We start from the raw sequence: 14,794 nt of genomic DNA, 5'->3' as shown, positions 1-14,794 counted from the left end.
TGGTCAGAACGTGACAGATGTGACCAACCCATACTGTGGTCAAAAGCAACTACCTTTAATTGTCCATTTATCTCGAAAGTTAAAGAAAGTAATTTTAAAATATTTTCTTCCATCTACCCTGTTAATGATTTCTTCCACACAAGATTACATTTTGACAAAAATCCTTGTTTTTTGTTCCTCTGATTCAGAATCTATAGAGCATTCATTGTTTTCATGCCGCCAGTCTAGTAAACTATGAATCGAAATTCATGAATGGTTGTGTAAAAAAATCTCCTAAATGCCCTATGTTTACCTTGAATGATGTTAAATGGTTAAATTGTTAAATTGTATTAACATTATTATTCTCTTGGCCAAATATTATATTCGGAAATGTAAATGTGTAGAAAAATGTTTTTTTAATTTTTAATTTTTTTCATTTGAACTGTTACAATTTTATAAATCCCTCAAACTTCTGAAACTTTGTTGGAAAAATTATGAGTAGTCATGTCTCTGAATGTCTGTTAATAATGTCTCGTTGCCTTAATTATGCTCTGAATTATTGTTATTTGAGTTATTTATTTCAACCCAAAACAATTGGGGGGGTTCAACTGGTATTCTATTTATTTTTTCATTGTATTCGCAGGAATGTCCCTGTGTTGATGTGGAATATTGTTATGATTATTGCAATAAAAAAATACATTATAATAATACAACAAAAATAATCATATATAAATCTCCACGTTTCTGCTTGACATTGTCTACACTTCCTACCATTCATAAAATTCCCAGCACGTGGTTTCGAAAAAAAAAGCACGGTCAAATATGGTCATGTCCGCCGCGCGCCCATTGATCAACTTCCTCCTGTTACTTTGCAACCAGGCCATTTAAAATAAACTGAAACTGAAAGCACAAGACCCTAGCCCCCCTTCCCTCTCTTTCCCTCCTTAAGGTTCTGCCCTATTGTACAAACAGGTGGGCGGTTTCTACAAGCATTATAAGAGTGAAAGGACGTTCCAGCTTCTGCAATACAAGCGTAAAGAGACGTCTGCAGGTAAACTGACAGCCAATATCCTGCCCATTTATCCAAGGAGGCGCTGTAGGGTTTTACAACAAGCCGAGAAGATCATAGGAATACCGTAGTCCCCATATCCAGTCGTGAAAAGGAAATGCATACATCTTTGCCCGTGGCCGTTTAGAAACGTTTCCTTCATTTGCTGCTGCGGTTTACGGTGCGTCATATGGGACCTTTACTAACAGATATGCCGCTGGTGGCATCCTTCGTCGACTCGCGATCAGAAGGCAGCGGCACGTCTTTCTCCGGTGAGGACTGCCCAAGCCCATCTGAATCGGTAAATTACACTGTTTATTGGGATATTAATAGCAAGTCGTTGCATTATGAATCACTTATATTCTAGTATAAGTATTGAGATAATGAAATGATGATCAAATTGTTTGTGATGCTGGTGTGATACATTCTCAGTTCTGCATCTGTAGTAGACTATAAAACAGCAACCAGTGTTCCTATATGATGTGCAGGGTTTTGTTCCAGCCCAGCAGTAAAACATTTGCAGCACATCTTGTAGCTCTCCACGACCAAAAGGGGTTATAACCTGGTCATACAGCTGGTCAGATCACTAGTTATAGATCACCTGAATGTACACGTGGTCAGATCACTAGTTATAGATCACCTGAGTGTACACGTGGTCAGATCACTAGTTATAGATCACATGAATGTACAGGTGGTCAGATCACTAGTTATAGGTCACCTGAGTGTACACGTGGTCAGATCACTAGTTATAGGTCACCTGAATGTACACGTGGTCAGATCACTAGTTATAGGTCACCTGAGTGTACACGTGGTCAGATCACTAGTTATAGGTCACCTGAGTGTACAGGTGGTCAGATCACTAGTTATAGATCACATGAATGTACAGCTGGTCAGATCACTAGTTATAGATCACCTGAGTGTACAGGTGGTCAGATCACTAGTTATAGATCATTTGGGTATACAGGTGGTCAGATCACTAGTTATAGGTCACCTGAGTGTACACGTGGTCAGATCACTAGTTATAGGTCACCTGAGTGTACACGTGGTCAGATCACTAGTTATAGGTCACCTGAGTGTACAGGTGGTCAGATCACTAGTTATAGATCACCTGAGTGTACACGTGGTCAGATCACTAGTTATAGGTCACCTGAGTGTACACGTGGTCAGATCACTAGTTATAGGTCACCTGAGTGTACAGGTGGTCAGATCAGGGGATAAAGAACACTGTTTTATTTTTATTAAGGTGTATTACAACCTGTATGTTACTGAGTTGATCACACATTTTATTTCCAGGAGAGAGGAGGACAGAAAGGAGTGCGTGTGGACCGGAGAGGTAAAAGAAGAGTGAAGAACAGAGACGCTGCCAGGAAGAGCAGGAAAAAACAGACGGAGAGAGCAGACATTCTCCACCAGGTCAGTCTGGCTCCTTTATCTTTGACCCAGATTTCTCTCCTCTTCTTTATCCTCTCTTTCTCTCATGTTCTTTGTTCTCTCTAACTCTCTTTCACTTTCTCTTTTTCTTTCTCTCTCACTTCTTAACTTGTCTTGTATATTTTCAGTTTCTCTCTTTCATCCTCAACTCTCTCTCTCGCTCTCATTTCTATTTAAATGTAAGGTCTTTATTGGCATGGGAAACATATGTTTACATTGTCAAAGCAAGTGAAATAGATAATAAACAAAAGTTAAATAAAAAATGAACAGTAAACATTACACTTTCAAAAGTTCCAAAAGAATTGAAGACATTTCAAGTGTCATATTATGTATATCTCTTTATCTCTCTCTCTCTCTTTATCTCTCTCTCTCGGTCTCTCTTTAACCTGTTTCTCTCTCTTTATATCTCTCTCTTTATCTGTCTCTCTGTCTCTTTATCTCTCTCTGTCTCTTTATCTCTCGCGGCCTCTGTCTCTCTGTCTCTTTATCTCTCGCGGGCTCTGTCTCTCTCTCTTTTCTCTCTCTCTCTCTAACTCTCTCTCTCTCTCTAACTCTCTCCCCCTACCTCCCACCTTCCCATTGGTCACTTCCTCCTGTGTTACTCTCATGCATGTGGTTTATAGTAAGGCTGGTTACTCACAGAGAGGGTCAGGGATCGATAACTATGGTGTGTGTGTGTGATGCAATCTGCCTGTGCAGTCAGAGCATTTCTGGGAAACCCTTGCTCTAAAGAGAAACCCTCCCTGCCTCTCTCCTCCCCCTCTCACCCCTCCCTGCCTCTCTCCTCCCCCTCTCACCCCTTCCTGCCTCTCTCCTCCCCTTCTCACCCCTCCCTGCCTCTCTCCTCCCCCTCTCACCCCTCCCTGCCTCTCTCCTCCCCCCCTCTCACCCCTCCCTGCCTCTCTCCTCCCCCCCTCTCACCCTCCCTGCCTCTCTCCTCCCCCTCTCACCTCTCCCTGCCTCTCTCCTACCTTCTCACCTCTCCCTGCCTCTCTCCTCCCTCACTCCCTTTCTCCCTTCCTCATAGTACACTACATAGGGAATAGGGTGGCAACTTTATTTATGACACTCACACCACCACCAGCTAACTACTGAAACTACACACTACTGTTTTACCATGTAGCGGTGTAGCTAACTACTGGAACTACACAATACTGTTTTACCAGGTAGCGGTGTAGCTAACTACTGGAACTACACACTACTGTTTTACCATGTAGCGGTGTAGCTAACTACTGGAACTACACAATACTGTTTTACCAGGTAGCGGTGTAGCTAACTACTGAAACTACACACTACTGTTTTACCATGTAGCGGTGTAGCTAACTACTGGAACTACACACTACTGTTTTACCAGGTAGCGGTGTAGCTAACTACTGGAACTACACACTACTGTTTTACCATGTAGCGGTGTAGCTAACTACTGGAACTACACACTACTGTTTTACCATGTAGCGGTGTAGCTAACTACTGGAACTACACACTACTGTTTTACCAGGTAGCGGTGTAGCTAACTACTGGAACTACACACTACTGTTTTACCATGTAGCGGTGTAGCTAACTACTGGAACTACACACTACTGTTTTACCAGGTAGCGGTGCAGCTAACTACTGGAACTACATACTACTGTTTTACCATGTAGCGGTGTAGCTAACTACTGGAACTACACACTACTGTTTTACCATGTAGCGGTGTAGCTAACTACTGGAACTACACACTACTGTTTTACCATGTAGCGGTGTAGCTAACTACTGGAACTACACACCACCAACATGTAGCTTTCCTTCTTCCAGTGTGAAAGTAGCTTGGTAGCTTGGTGAACTGTATTCCCCAACACCGACAGTCAGACACACACATTTTTATAGGGCCGTTCAGTTCAGAAACTCTGCAGGCTATCCCTAACCGCTGTCCTAGAATCAGAGCCAACTTTCACTTTCTCTCTCTTCAAACCACAATTACCTCTGTCTAAGAACGGAATGTTCCCCCAGTGGAATGGAGTGAGCTCCAAAGGTACTGGGGCAGTGACCATTTAAAAATATATATATTATTGTTTTGACTCTGTACTCCAGTACTTTGGATTTTAAATGATACAATTACTACGAGGTTAAAGTGCAGACTGTCATCTTTAATTTGAGGGTATTTTCATATCAGGTGAACAGTTTAGAAATTATACCACTTTTTGTACATAGTCCCCCCCCCCCCCCCCCAACAGAAATTAATGGTAAATAATGTTTTGTGTAATTTTAGAGTCACTTTTATTGTAAATAAGAATATAATGTTTCTAAACACGTCTACATTAATGTGAATGCTACCATGATTACGGATAATCCTGAATGAAACGTGAATAATTATGAGTGAGAAAGTTACAGACGCACAAATATCATACCTGCAAATATCATACATGCTAACCTCTCACCATTACAATAACAGTGGAAGTTAGCATTTTTTTGGGGGGGGGCGGGGTGTATGATATTTGTGTCTAACTTTGTCACTCATAATTATTCATTGTTTACCATTCATTTGTCTCAATACTTTTGGTCCCTAAAATGGGGGGGGGGACTACATACAAAAAAGTTAATTCATTTCTAAACGGTTCACACGATAAGGATGAGAACACCCTCAAATTAAAGATGACAGTCTGCACCTTAACCTCGTAGTCACTGTCTGATTTAAAATCCAAAGTTCTGGAGCACAGAGCCAAAACAACAACAACAAGAATGTCACTTTTGTAGCTCACTGTAGGTTTGTGTGTGTTTGCATATTAGTATTTCAATGCTAACCAGCATATCTTTCTCTCTCTCTCTCTCTCTCTCTATAGGATCTACAGACCTTGGAAAGTTCTAACTCAGCTCTAGAGAAGGAGATTGCTGGTCTGAGAAGAGAGTTCCAGCTCTACACAGCCACCCTGGAGCAACATGAATCTGCCTGCACCCTCCGGCCCTCGTCTATACCCGCCAATATCCCCTGCTGCCAGATCCTGTCCCCCTCCGCGTCATCTATTGCCCCTGTGACTACCCCGGCACCCGCTGTGTCCCCTCAAACTACCCCGGCACCCGCTGTGTCCCCTCAAACTACCCCGGCACCCGCTGTGTCCCCTCAAACTACCCCGGGCTCTCTTCTTGCCCCAGTACCTGGAGGGCAGAGGACTTCTTTACCACTCCCCACTCTCGTCACTGTTCCTTCAACTGCCCATGTGATTAACCCCTACCCTTTGCTTTCCACTCTATATTCCCCAATATCTAATAATGCCTCTCTGATTGCCCCAAACAATATTTGTTCCTCTCCAATTACCCCAAAAACTAATATTTCCCCTCTAACTACCTTGATAAATAATCTTGCCCATCCAACTACCCCAATAACTAATCTTGCCCCTCCAACTATCCCTGCTCCTACTCTGTCACCCATCTCCTACCCTCTGACCATGTACCCTCTGAACTTGTCTACCCCAGCCATTGAACCCCCAATAGAATTGTCCCTCTCCGACATCCTGGACAGTCCTGATTGGCTCTGCGACCCTGCATCACCCACCTGGGGCAAGTTCTAATGGACCAATGACACTGTTTGGCGAATGGTTGAAAGCAGCCGGTGGTTGCTCGGCCCTATTGCCTCTGACCAACATAACATCAGTACTGATTTTCTGGCAATTTTCTGACGAATCTCCACGTTGAATCTCCACTGTCCATCGACAGACAACCACTAGGGGATCTACAGCCAACGTCTGTGATGATGTGTCTTTCACGGAGTAAGATTCCTGGCACCCTGTGAAAGACTCATTTAGGTTTCTGAAGAAAAGAACAGAAAGACACTTCAAATTGATGGACTCTGGTGTTTGGTGAATGTAAATACCAAGCACATGTAATGGTTGTTCACATCTTGTGAGGAATTCTGTAGCTGTTATGTTGATTCACGGTTTGTGTTTTTGAATAACCGGCCCTGATCATTGGTCATAACAGACTATTGGCCCTGATCATTGGTCATAACAGACTATTGGCCCTGATCATTGGTCATAACAGACTATTGGCCCTGTTCATTGGTCATAACAGACTATTGGCCCTGTTCATTGGTCATAACAGACTATTGGCCCTGTTCATTGGTCATAACAGACTATTGGCCCTGATCATTGGTCATAACAGACTATTGGCCCTGTTCATTGGTCATAACAGACTATTGGCCCTGTTCATTGGTCATAACAGACTATTGGCCCTGATCATTGGTCATAACAGACTATTGGCCCTGTTCATTGGTCATAACAGACTATTGGCCCTGTTCATTGGTCATAACAGACTATTGGCCCTGTTCATTGGTCATAACAGACTATTGGCCCTGTTCATTGGTCATAACAGACTATTGGCCCTGTTCATTGGTCATAACAGACTATTGGCCCTGTTCATTGGTCATAACAGACTATTGGCCCTGTTCATTGGTCATAACAGACTATTGGCCCTGATCATTGGTCATAACAGACTATTGGCCCTGATCAACTTCTTTGAGAGTAGAATAATTGATTGATTGATTGATTGTAATAATCTTTTTAACTCTTCATTAGAACCTCACATATTGAGTTAATTTATTTGGGTATAAAATCAACAATTCAATGGACTTTCAAACCTTTTAAGTGTGATTTTAATTAATTGTAAAAAGCTGCAAATGTATTGAACAGGCTATAGACAAAACGAATAGCATATGACTATATTTGGAAAACCACATCTCGTACAATATAAACTACGTCTATATTGAAAATATCCCAGATTTAGGTTTAAACACAAGATATACAGGTGACTGCCAAAATAAGGGAAACTCCAACATAAAGTGTCTTAATGAGACGTTGGGCCGCCGCCAGAACAGATGCATCTTGGGTAGTGCCTTCAGAAAGTATTCAGACCCCCTTGACCTTCTCCACATTTTGTTACGTTACAGCCTTATTCTAAATTTGATTAAATTGTCTTTTTTCCTCATCAATCTACACACAATACCCCATAATGACATCACAATACCCCATAATGACAAAGCAAAAAGAGGTTTTTAGAAATGTTTGCAAATGTATTACAAAAAAATACAAAAAAACCTGAAATATGACATTTACATAAGTATTCAAGCCCTTTGCTCAGTACTTTGTTGAAGCACCTTTGGCAGTGATTACAGCCTTGAGTCATTTACATTTACATTTAAGTCATTTAGCAGACGCTCTTATCCAGAGCGACTTACAAATTGGTGCATTCACCTTATGACATCCAGTGGAGCAGCCACTTTACAATAGTGCATCTAAATCTTTTAAGGGGGGTGAGAAGGATTACTTTATCCTATCCTAGGTATTCCTAGGTATGACGCTACAAGCTTGGAACCCCTGTATTTGGGGAGTTTCTCCCATTCTTCTCTGCAGATCCTCTCAAGCCCTGTCTGGTTGAATGGGGAGCGTTGCTGCACAGCTATTTTCAGAAAATTAACACGTGAAAAGATTATGGGGATGAACGTGGACATCTTCAATATGCACCCATTGTTTTTAATATATACAGTTGAAGTCGGAGGTTTACATACACTTAAGTTGGAGTCATTAAAACTCGTTTTTAAAGGCAAGAATAGCCTTCTATGCCATCAAAAGGAACATAAAATTTGACTTACCAATTAGGATCTGGCTAAAATTACTCCGCTCACCAAGCAAGAATTCACAAAATGAGACAAACACCAAATTGAGACTCTGCACGCAGAATTCTGCAAAAATATCCCCCGTGTACAATGTAAAACACCAAATAATGCAGGACAGAATTAGGCCGATACCCACTAATTATCAAAATCCAGAAAAGAGCCGTTCAATTCTACAACCACCTAAAAGGAAGCGATTCCCAAACCTTCCATAACAAAGCCATCATCTACAGAGAGATGAACCTGGAGTAGAGTCCCCTAAGCAAGCTGGTCCTGGGGCTCTGTTAACAAACACAAACAGACCCTACAGAGCCCCAGGACAGCAACACAATTAGACCCAACCAAATCATGAGAAAACAAAAAGATAATTACTTGACACATTAGAAAGAATTAACAAAAAAACAGCAATAGAATGCTATTTGGCCCTAAACAGAGAATACACAGTGGCAGAATACCTGACCACTGTGACTGACCCAAACTTAAGGAAAGCTTTGACTATGTACAGACTCAGTGAGCATAGCCTTGCTATTGAGAGAAGACCGGCTATGAATGAGGTGGAAACTACCACAAGAAAAGGGCAACCAGTGAAGCAGAATACAACCCATATTTATGTTTATTTATTTTCCCTTTTATACCTTTTATACTATTTGCGCATAGTTACAACACTGTATATAGACATAATAGGATCTTTGAAATGTCTTTTATTCTTTTGGAACTTTTTGAGTGTAATGTTAACTGTTTATTTTACTTTTTGTTTATTACCTATTTCACTTGCTTTGGCAATGTAAACATATGTTTTCCATGCCAATAAAGCCCCTTGAATTGAAATGAATTGATAGACAGAGAGAGGAAACATTACCACACCACTGGAGAGACACCGAGCACTGGTAATGAACGGTAACGGCTACTAACCGGGTTGATACAGACGATTCCTTCACAAACAAAGCGCGTGTGGACACCAGGCACGAGAGCGTGAGCGAGGCAAGAATCAATAGCCGAAAGTGTTTACCTCGCCTGTGAGACACGGTAGACACGCGCAGAGGCGAGAGAAGGAAGGGAGGAAAAGGGGGTGAGAAGGAGGAAAAACAGACCGTGGGGAACAATCGGTGGGTGTATCTTAGCTAGAGGAACAGAAGGAGCGCAGGTCGGATAAAAGGATAAACGCTGCTCTTTTTTCCTACATTTTAAAGATGGGGGAGTGAAAGAGCGTGTGCGCCCGTCGTGTCATAACGCATCCACCGACTAGCCCAAAACAAGCGCGCCACCGTCCGTCCATGGCGTAAAAACAGGGGGTAAGTCTACATAAATATAAGTGAAATAATTAAATAATTCGCTGTGGCGAGAAGAGCGTCATCCGCAGTGTGTCTCTCTCTCCTTGCACCACCTAAGTGCAGCTGAGACAGAAGAGAGACGAGGATACAGCAGGGAGGGGAGAGAGGAACCGCTTCCCTTACCGAATCAAGGAGAGAGGAGACGCGACTTGCAGACAGAAAATAACGGGAATATACCTAACGTATCTGTGACCAACCGGCACTGCGAATGTTTTGGAGGTGTTTTTAACGGTGAGCAGGGATTCGATGTTGCAGCGGCCTACCTGAAGAACCGCACATGTCGGCACGTTCGAGCACCCCATCTCCATCCCCGCCCTGCGCGGAGCCCTGTTCGGTCTGAAACGGCAGGGCCAGGCGGGTTACCGAATATCGGAACCGTTCACGGAACCGGGGAACAGTGATGCGTTATCGAAGCGGAATCAGATCGACGATTTTATGATACGAGTCTGGTATGACCTAATCAATTAATGATTTATTATTCATTGATGTGGACGGACCAATCAAACGACTGATTTTATGGATTCATGTTGTTGACGTTTTCTTGAATGGAATGATTCCAATAACCGGTGCTCTGGTAGTTCTGCTTTATCGGTGTGATGTGCTTTATGTAAGGATCCATAGGCTATAGGCTAGGCTATATCCATGACAGAAATATATAAATAAATACCAAATTTAGGCCGATGACAGGCTGATGACGCCAATACGGCAAAGCAACCCTCACAGTTGTAACCGAAATAATCCACGTGCTTCTTCCTGTCCGTCAGTAGATACATGGATCATTTCCGTTAGATCAATGCGTTTGTCTTCTGTGTAAAAATATGTTTCGTTATTTCAAAAACGACTGGAGCAACGTTTTTTTCCTCCCTCGGCTGTATTGAGACGGTATAGGCAGCAGGCAGGCAGTCACAAGGTGCGAAACGAATTGAACTTCAAGCAACAGCAGAACACACAGCCTATTTATTTTACCCTCCTGTCCTCTAATCTTACATCCATCCATCTCTGGACTGCAGCACTCCGTCTCTATCCCTCCCTCCTTCCTCCCTCCTTCATCTAATTCCTCACTATGTTCTATTCCCAGATTACTCATTTTGATTTAAAAAAATAATTACGTATTGGCTCTATAAGAGGTTTTAAAAAACAGTTTTTCGCCTCCATCCTGTACACCTCTCCTTCACTATCATACCATCGGTGCATCTGGTCACACACGCACACACATTTGACACACACACCGGGCCGCTCGCTAACACGGCACGGCAACGATGGAGACGACTAAACTACCCCCGACCAGCCCTTCCTCCCCGACCACCGGGTTCTCGGTCCCATCAGCGGAGAAGGTGGATGGGTTTCCCCGGCGGTCGATGCGCAGAGCCCGGCAGAGGCGCTCCCACTCCTCGTCCCAGTTCCGCTACCAGAGCTCCCAGGTCGAGCTGACGCCGCTGCCGCTACTCAAAGGTGGGTTGTATAGTCCTACCTCCTCGTCAAGGTCTATTCTGTTTAGGCCTGTTGTAGGAGGCTACTATTTTAAGTCATATACCTCCGCGTCAATGTATTTGATCTTTGTCTTGTCTTATTCTATGTACACTCTAAGAGAAAAAGGTGCTGTTCCCGGAGAGATATCTTCCTGTAGGTTTTAACTCCAACCCTGTTCCTGGAGAGATATCTTCCTGTAGGTTTTAACTCCAACCCTGTTCCTGGAGAGATATCTTCCTGTAGGTTTTAACTCCAACCCCGTTCCTGGAGAGATATCTTCCTGTAGGTTTTAACTCCAACCCTGTTCCTGGAGAGATATCTTCCTGTAGGTTTTAACTCCAACCCTGTTCCTGGAGAGATATCTTCCTGTAGGTTTTAAACTCCAACCCTGTTCCTGGAGAGATATCTTCCTGTAGGTTTTAACTCCAACCCTGTTCCTGGAGAGATATCTTCCTGTAGGTTTTAACTCCAACCCTGTTCCTGGAGAGAGACCTTCCTGTAGGTTTAAACTCCAACCCTGTTCCTGGAAAGAGACCCTCCTGTAGGTTTTATCTCCAACCCTGTTCCTGGAGAGATATCTTCCTGTAGGTTTTAACTCCAACCCTGTTCCTGGAGAGATATCTTCCTGTAGGTTTTAACTCCAACCCTGTTCCTGGAGAGATATCTTCCTGTAGGTTTGAACTCCAACTCTGTTCCTGGAGAGATATCTTCCTGTAGGTTTGAACTCCAACCCTGTTCCCGGAGAGCTACCTTTCTGTAGGTTTTAACTCCAACCCTGTTCCTGGAGAGCTACCCTCCTGTAGGTTTTAACTCCAACCCTGTTCCTGGAGAGATATCTTCCTGTAGGTTTTAACTCCAACCCTGTTCCTGGAGAGATATCTTCCTGTAGGTTTTATCTCCAACCCTGTTCCTGGAGAGATATCTTCCTGTAGGTTTTAACTCCAACCCTGTTCCTGGAGAGATATCTTCCTGTAGGTTTGAACTCCAACCCTGTTCCTGGAGAGATATCTTCCTGTAGGTTTGAACTCCAACCCTGTTTCTGGAGATATACCTTCCTGTAGGTTTTAACTCCAACCCTGTTCCTGGAAAGAGACCCTTCGCCCAACACCAGTTGTAATTAGCCTGATGCAGCTTATCAACCAGTTAACTATTAGAATCATGTGGGCTAGAATACGGTTGGAGCTACTAGGTGTAGTTGTAGTTCTAGGTGTAGTTGTAGTTGTGGTTGTAGTTCTAGTTGTGGTTGTAGTTCTAGTTGTGGTTGTAGTTCTAGTTGTAGTTCCCGGTGTAGTTCTAGTCCTAGGTGTAGTTCTAGATGCAGTTGTAGTTGTAGTTCTAGGTGTAGTTGTAGTTCTAGGTGTAGTTGTAGTTGTAGTTCTGGGTGTAGTTGTGGTTGTAGTTCTAGTTGTGGTTGTAGTTCTAGTTCCAGGTGTAGTTCTAGGTGTAGTTCTAGATGTAGTTGTAGTTCTAGGTGTTGTTGTAGGTGTAGTTCTAGTTGTAGTTGTAGTTGTGGTTGTAGTTGTAGTTGTGGTTGTAGTTCTAGTTGTGGTTGTAGTTCTAGTTGTGGTTGTAGTTCTAGTTGTAGTTCCAGGTGTAGTTCTAAATGCAGTTGTAGTTGTAGTTCTAGGTGTAGTTGTAGTTCTAGGTGTAGTTCTAGATGTAGTTGTAGTTGTAGTTCTAGATGTAGTTGTAGTTCTAGGTGTAGTTGTAGTTCTAGGTGTTGTTGTAGTTGTAGTTCTAGGTGTAGTTGTAGTTCTAGGTGTTGTTGTAGTTGTAGTTCTAGGTGTAGTTGTAGTTCTAGGTGTTGTTGTAGGTGTAGTTCTAGTTGTAGTTGTAGTTCTAGGTGTTGTTGTAGATCTAGTTCTAATTGTAGTTGTAATTCTCATATTAAGCACGATAGAATAATAACATACAACTATCATTATTATAAGAATCTCGATTTATTTAGAATGTAAAACATCCCTGTAGGTAAAACCCAGAGAGGATTTATATAGAGTGTAAAACATCCCTGTAGGTAAAACCCAGAGAGGATTTATTTAGAATGTAAAACATCCCTGTAGGTAAAACCCAGAGAGGATTTATTTAGAATGTAAAACATCCCTGTAGGTAAAACCCAGAGAGGATTTATTTAGAATGTAAAACATCCCTGTAGGTAAAACCCAGAGAGGATTTATTTAGAGTGTAAAACATCCCTGTAGGTAAAACCCAGAGAGGATTTATTTAGAATGTAAAACATCCCTGTAGGTAAAACCCAGAGAGGATTTATTTAGAATGTAAAACATCCCTGTAGGTAAAACCCAGAGAGGATTTATTTAGAGTGTAAAACATCCCTGTAGGTAAAACCCAGAGAGGATTTATTTAGAGTGTAAAACATCCCTGTAGGTAAAACCCAGAGAGGATTTATTTAGAGTGTAAAACATCCCTGTAGGTAAAACCCAGAGAGGATTTATTTAGAGTGTAAAACATCCCTGTAGGTAAAACCCAGAGAGGATTTATTTAGAGTGTAAAACATCCCTGTAGGTAAAACCCAGAGAGGATTTATTTAGAGTGTAAAACATCCCTGTAGGTAAAACCCAGAGAGGATTTATTTAGAATGTAAAACATCCCTGTAGGTAAAACCCAGAGAGGATTTATTTAGAATGTAAAACATCCCTGTAGGTAAAACCCAGAGAGGATTTATTTAGAATGTAAAACATCCCTGTAGGTAAAACCCAGAGAGGATTTATTTAGAATGTAAAACATCCCTGTAGGTAAAACCCAGAGAGGATTTATTTAGAATGTAAAACATCCCTGTAGGTAAAACCCAGAGAGGATTTATTTAGAATGTAAAACATCCCTGTAGGTAAAACCCAGAGAGGATTTATTTAGAATGTAAAACATCCCTGTAGGTAAAACCCAGAGGGATTTATTTAGAGTGTAAAACATCCCTGTAGGTAAAACCCAGAGAGGATTTATTTAGAATGTAAAACATCCCTGTAGGTAAAACCCAGAGAGGATTTATTTAGAGTGTAAAACATCCCTGTAGGTAAATCCCAGAGAGGATTTATTTAGAATGTAAAACATCCCTGTAGGTAAAACCCAGAGAGGATTTATTTAGAGTGTAAAACATCCCTGTAGGTAAAACCCAGAGAGGATTTATTTAGAGTGTAAAACATCCCTGTAGGTAAAACCCAGAGAGGATTTATTTAGAGTGTAAAACATCCCTGTAGGTAAAACCCAGAGAGGATTTATTTAGAATGTAAAACATCCCTGTAGGTAAAACCCAGAGAGGATTTATTTAGAGTGTAAAACATCCCTGTAGGTAAAACCCAGAGAGGATTTATTTAGAATGTAAAACATCCCTGTAGGTAAAACCCAGAGAGGATTTATTTAGAGTGTAAAACATCCCTGTAGGTAAAACCCAGAGAGGATTTATTTAGAGTGTAAAACATCCCTGTAGGTAAAACCCAGAGAGGATTTATTTAGAGTGTAAAACATCCCTGTAGGTAAAACCCAGAGAGGATTTATTTAGAGTGTAAAACATCCCTGTAGGTAAAACCCAGAGAGGATTTATTTAGAATGTAAAACATCCCTGTAGGTAAAACCCAGAGAGGATTTATATAGAGTGTAAAACATCCCTGTAGGTAAAACCCAGAGAGGATTTATTTAGAATGTAAAACATCCCTGTAGGTAAAACCCAGAGAGGATTTATTTAGAGTGTAAAACATCCCTGTAGGTAAAACCCAGAGAGGATTTATTTAGAGTGTAAAACATCCCTGTAGGTAAAACCCAGAGAGGATTTATTTAGAGTGTAAAACATCCCTGTAGGTAAAACCCAGAGAGGATTTATTTAGAATGTAAAACATCCCTGTAGGTAAAACCCAGAGAGGATTTATTTAGAGTGTAAAACATCCCTGT

General features: G+C 41.8%; 2 protein-coding genes across 2 annotated transcripts in view; both read left to right on the top strand.

The window, feature by feature from the left end:
• Positions 1-936: 936 nt before the first annotated feature.
• Positions 937-7,063, top strand: batf2 (basic leucine zipper ATF-like transcription factor 2). The gene is made up of 3 exons (XM_029649558.2): positions 937-1,328; positions 2,321-2,440; positions 5,275-7,063. Exons 1-3 carry the CDS (start codon positions 1,218-1,220, stop codon positions 5,998-6,000), a joined length of 957 nt encoding a protein of 318 aa, XP_029505418.1. The 5' UTR covers positions 937-1,217; the 3' UTR covers positions 6,001-7,063.
• Positions 7,064-9,211: 2,148 nt separating this feature from the next.
• Positions 9,212-14,794, top strand: part of ppp2r5b (protein phosphatase 2, regulatory subunit B', beta) — a 94,463-nt gene continuing 88,880 nt past the window's right edge. The window contains exon 1 of the mRNA XM_065025237.1: positions 9,212-10,879. Coding sequence (XP_064881309.1) covers positions 10,687-10,879 — 193 coding nt within the window. The 5' untranslated portion in view covers positions 9,212-10,686. The remainder of the gene's footprint in view (positions 10,880-14,794) is intronic.

Source organism: Oncorhynchus nerka, linkage group LG12, assembly GCF_034236695.1.
Source record: "Oncorhynchus nerka isolate Pitt River linkage group LG12, Oner_Uvic_2.0, whole genome shotgun sequence".
Lineage (NCBI taxonomy): Eukaryota > Metazoa > Chordata > Actinopteri > Salmoniformes > Salmonidae > Oncorhynchus > Oncorhynchus nerka.
The sequence above is the reverse complement of the archived record's forward strand: the minus strand, read 5'-3'. Positions and strand labels throughout refer to the sequence as shown.

Bases quoted from the DNA above. Each gene is read 5' to 3' on its own strand.
- batf2 (XM_029649558.2), top strand. From the start codon at position 1,218: ATGGGACCTTTACTAACAGATATGCCGCTGGTGGCATCCTTCGTCGAC. The intron at 1,329-2,320 runs GTAAATTACACT...TTTTATTTCCAG, and splicing joins GCCCAAGCCCATCTGAATCG to GAGAGAGGAGGACAGAAAGG. The intron at 2,441-5,274 runs GTCAGTCTGGCT...CTCTCTCTATAG, and splicing joins GAGCAGACATTCTCCACCAG to GATCTACAGACCTTGGAAAG.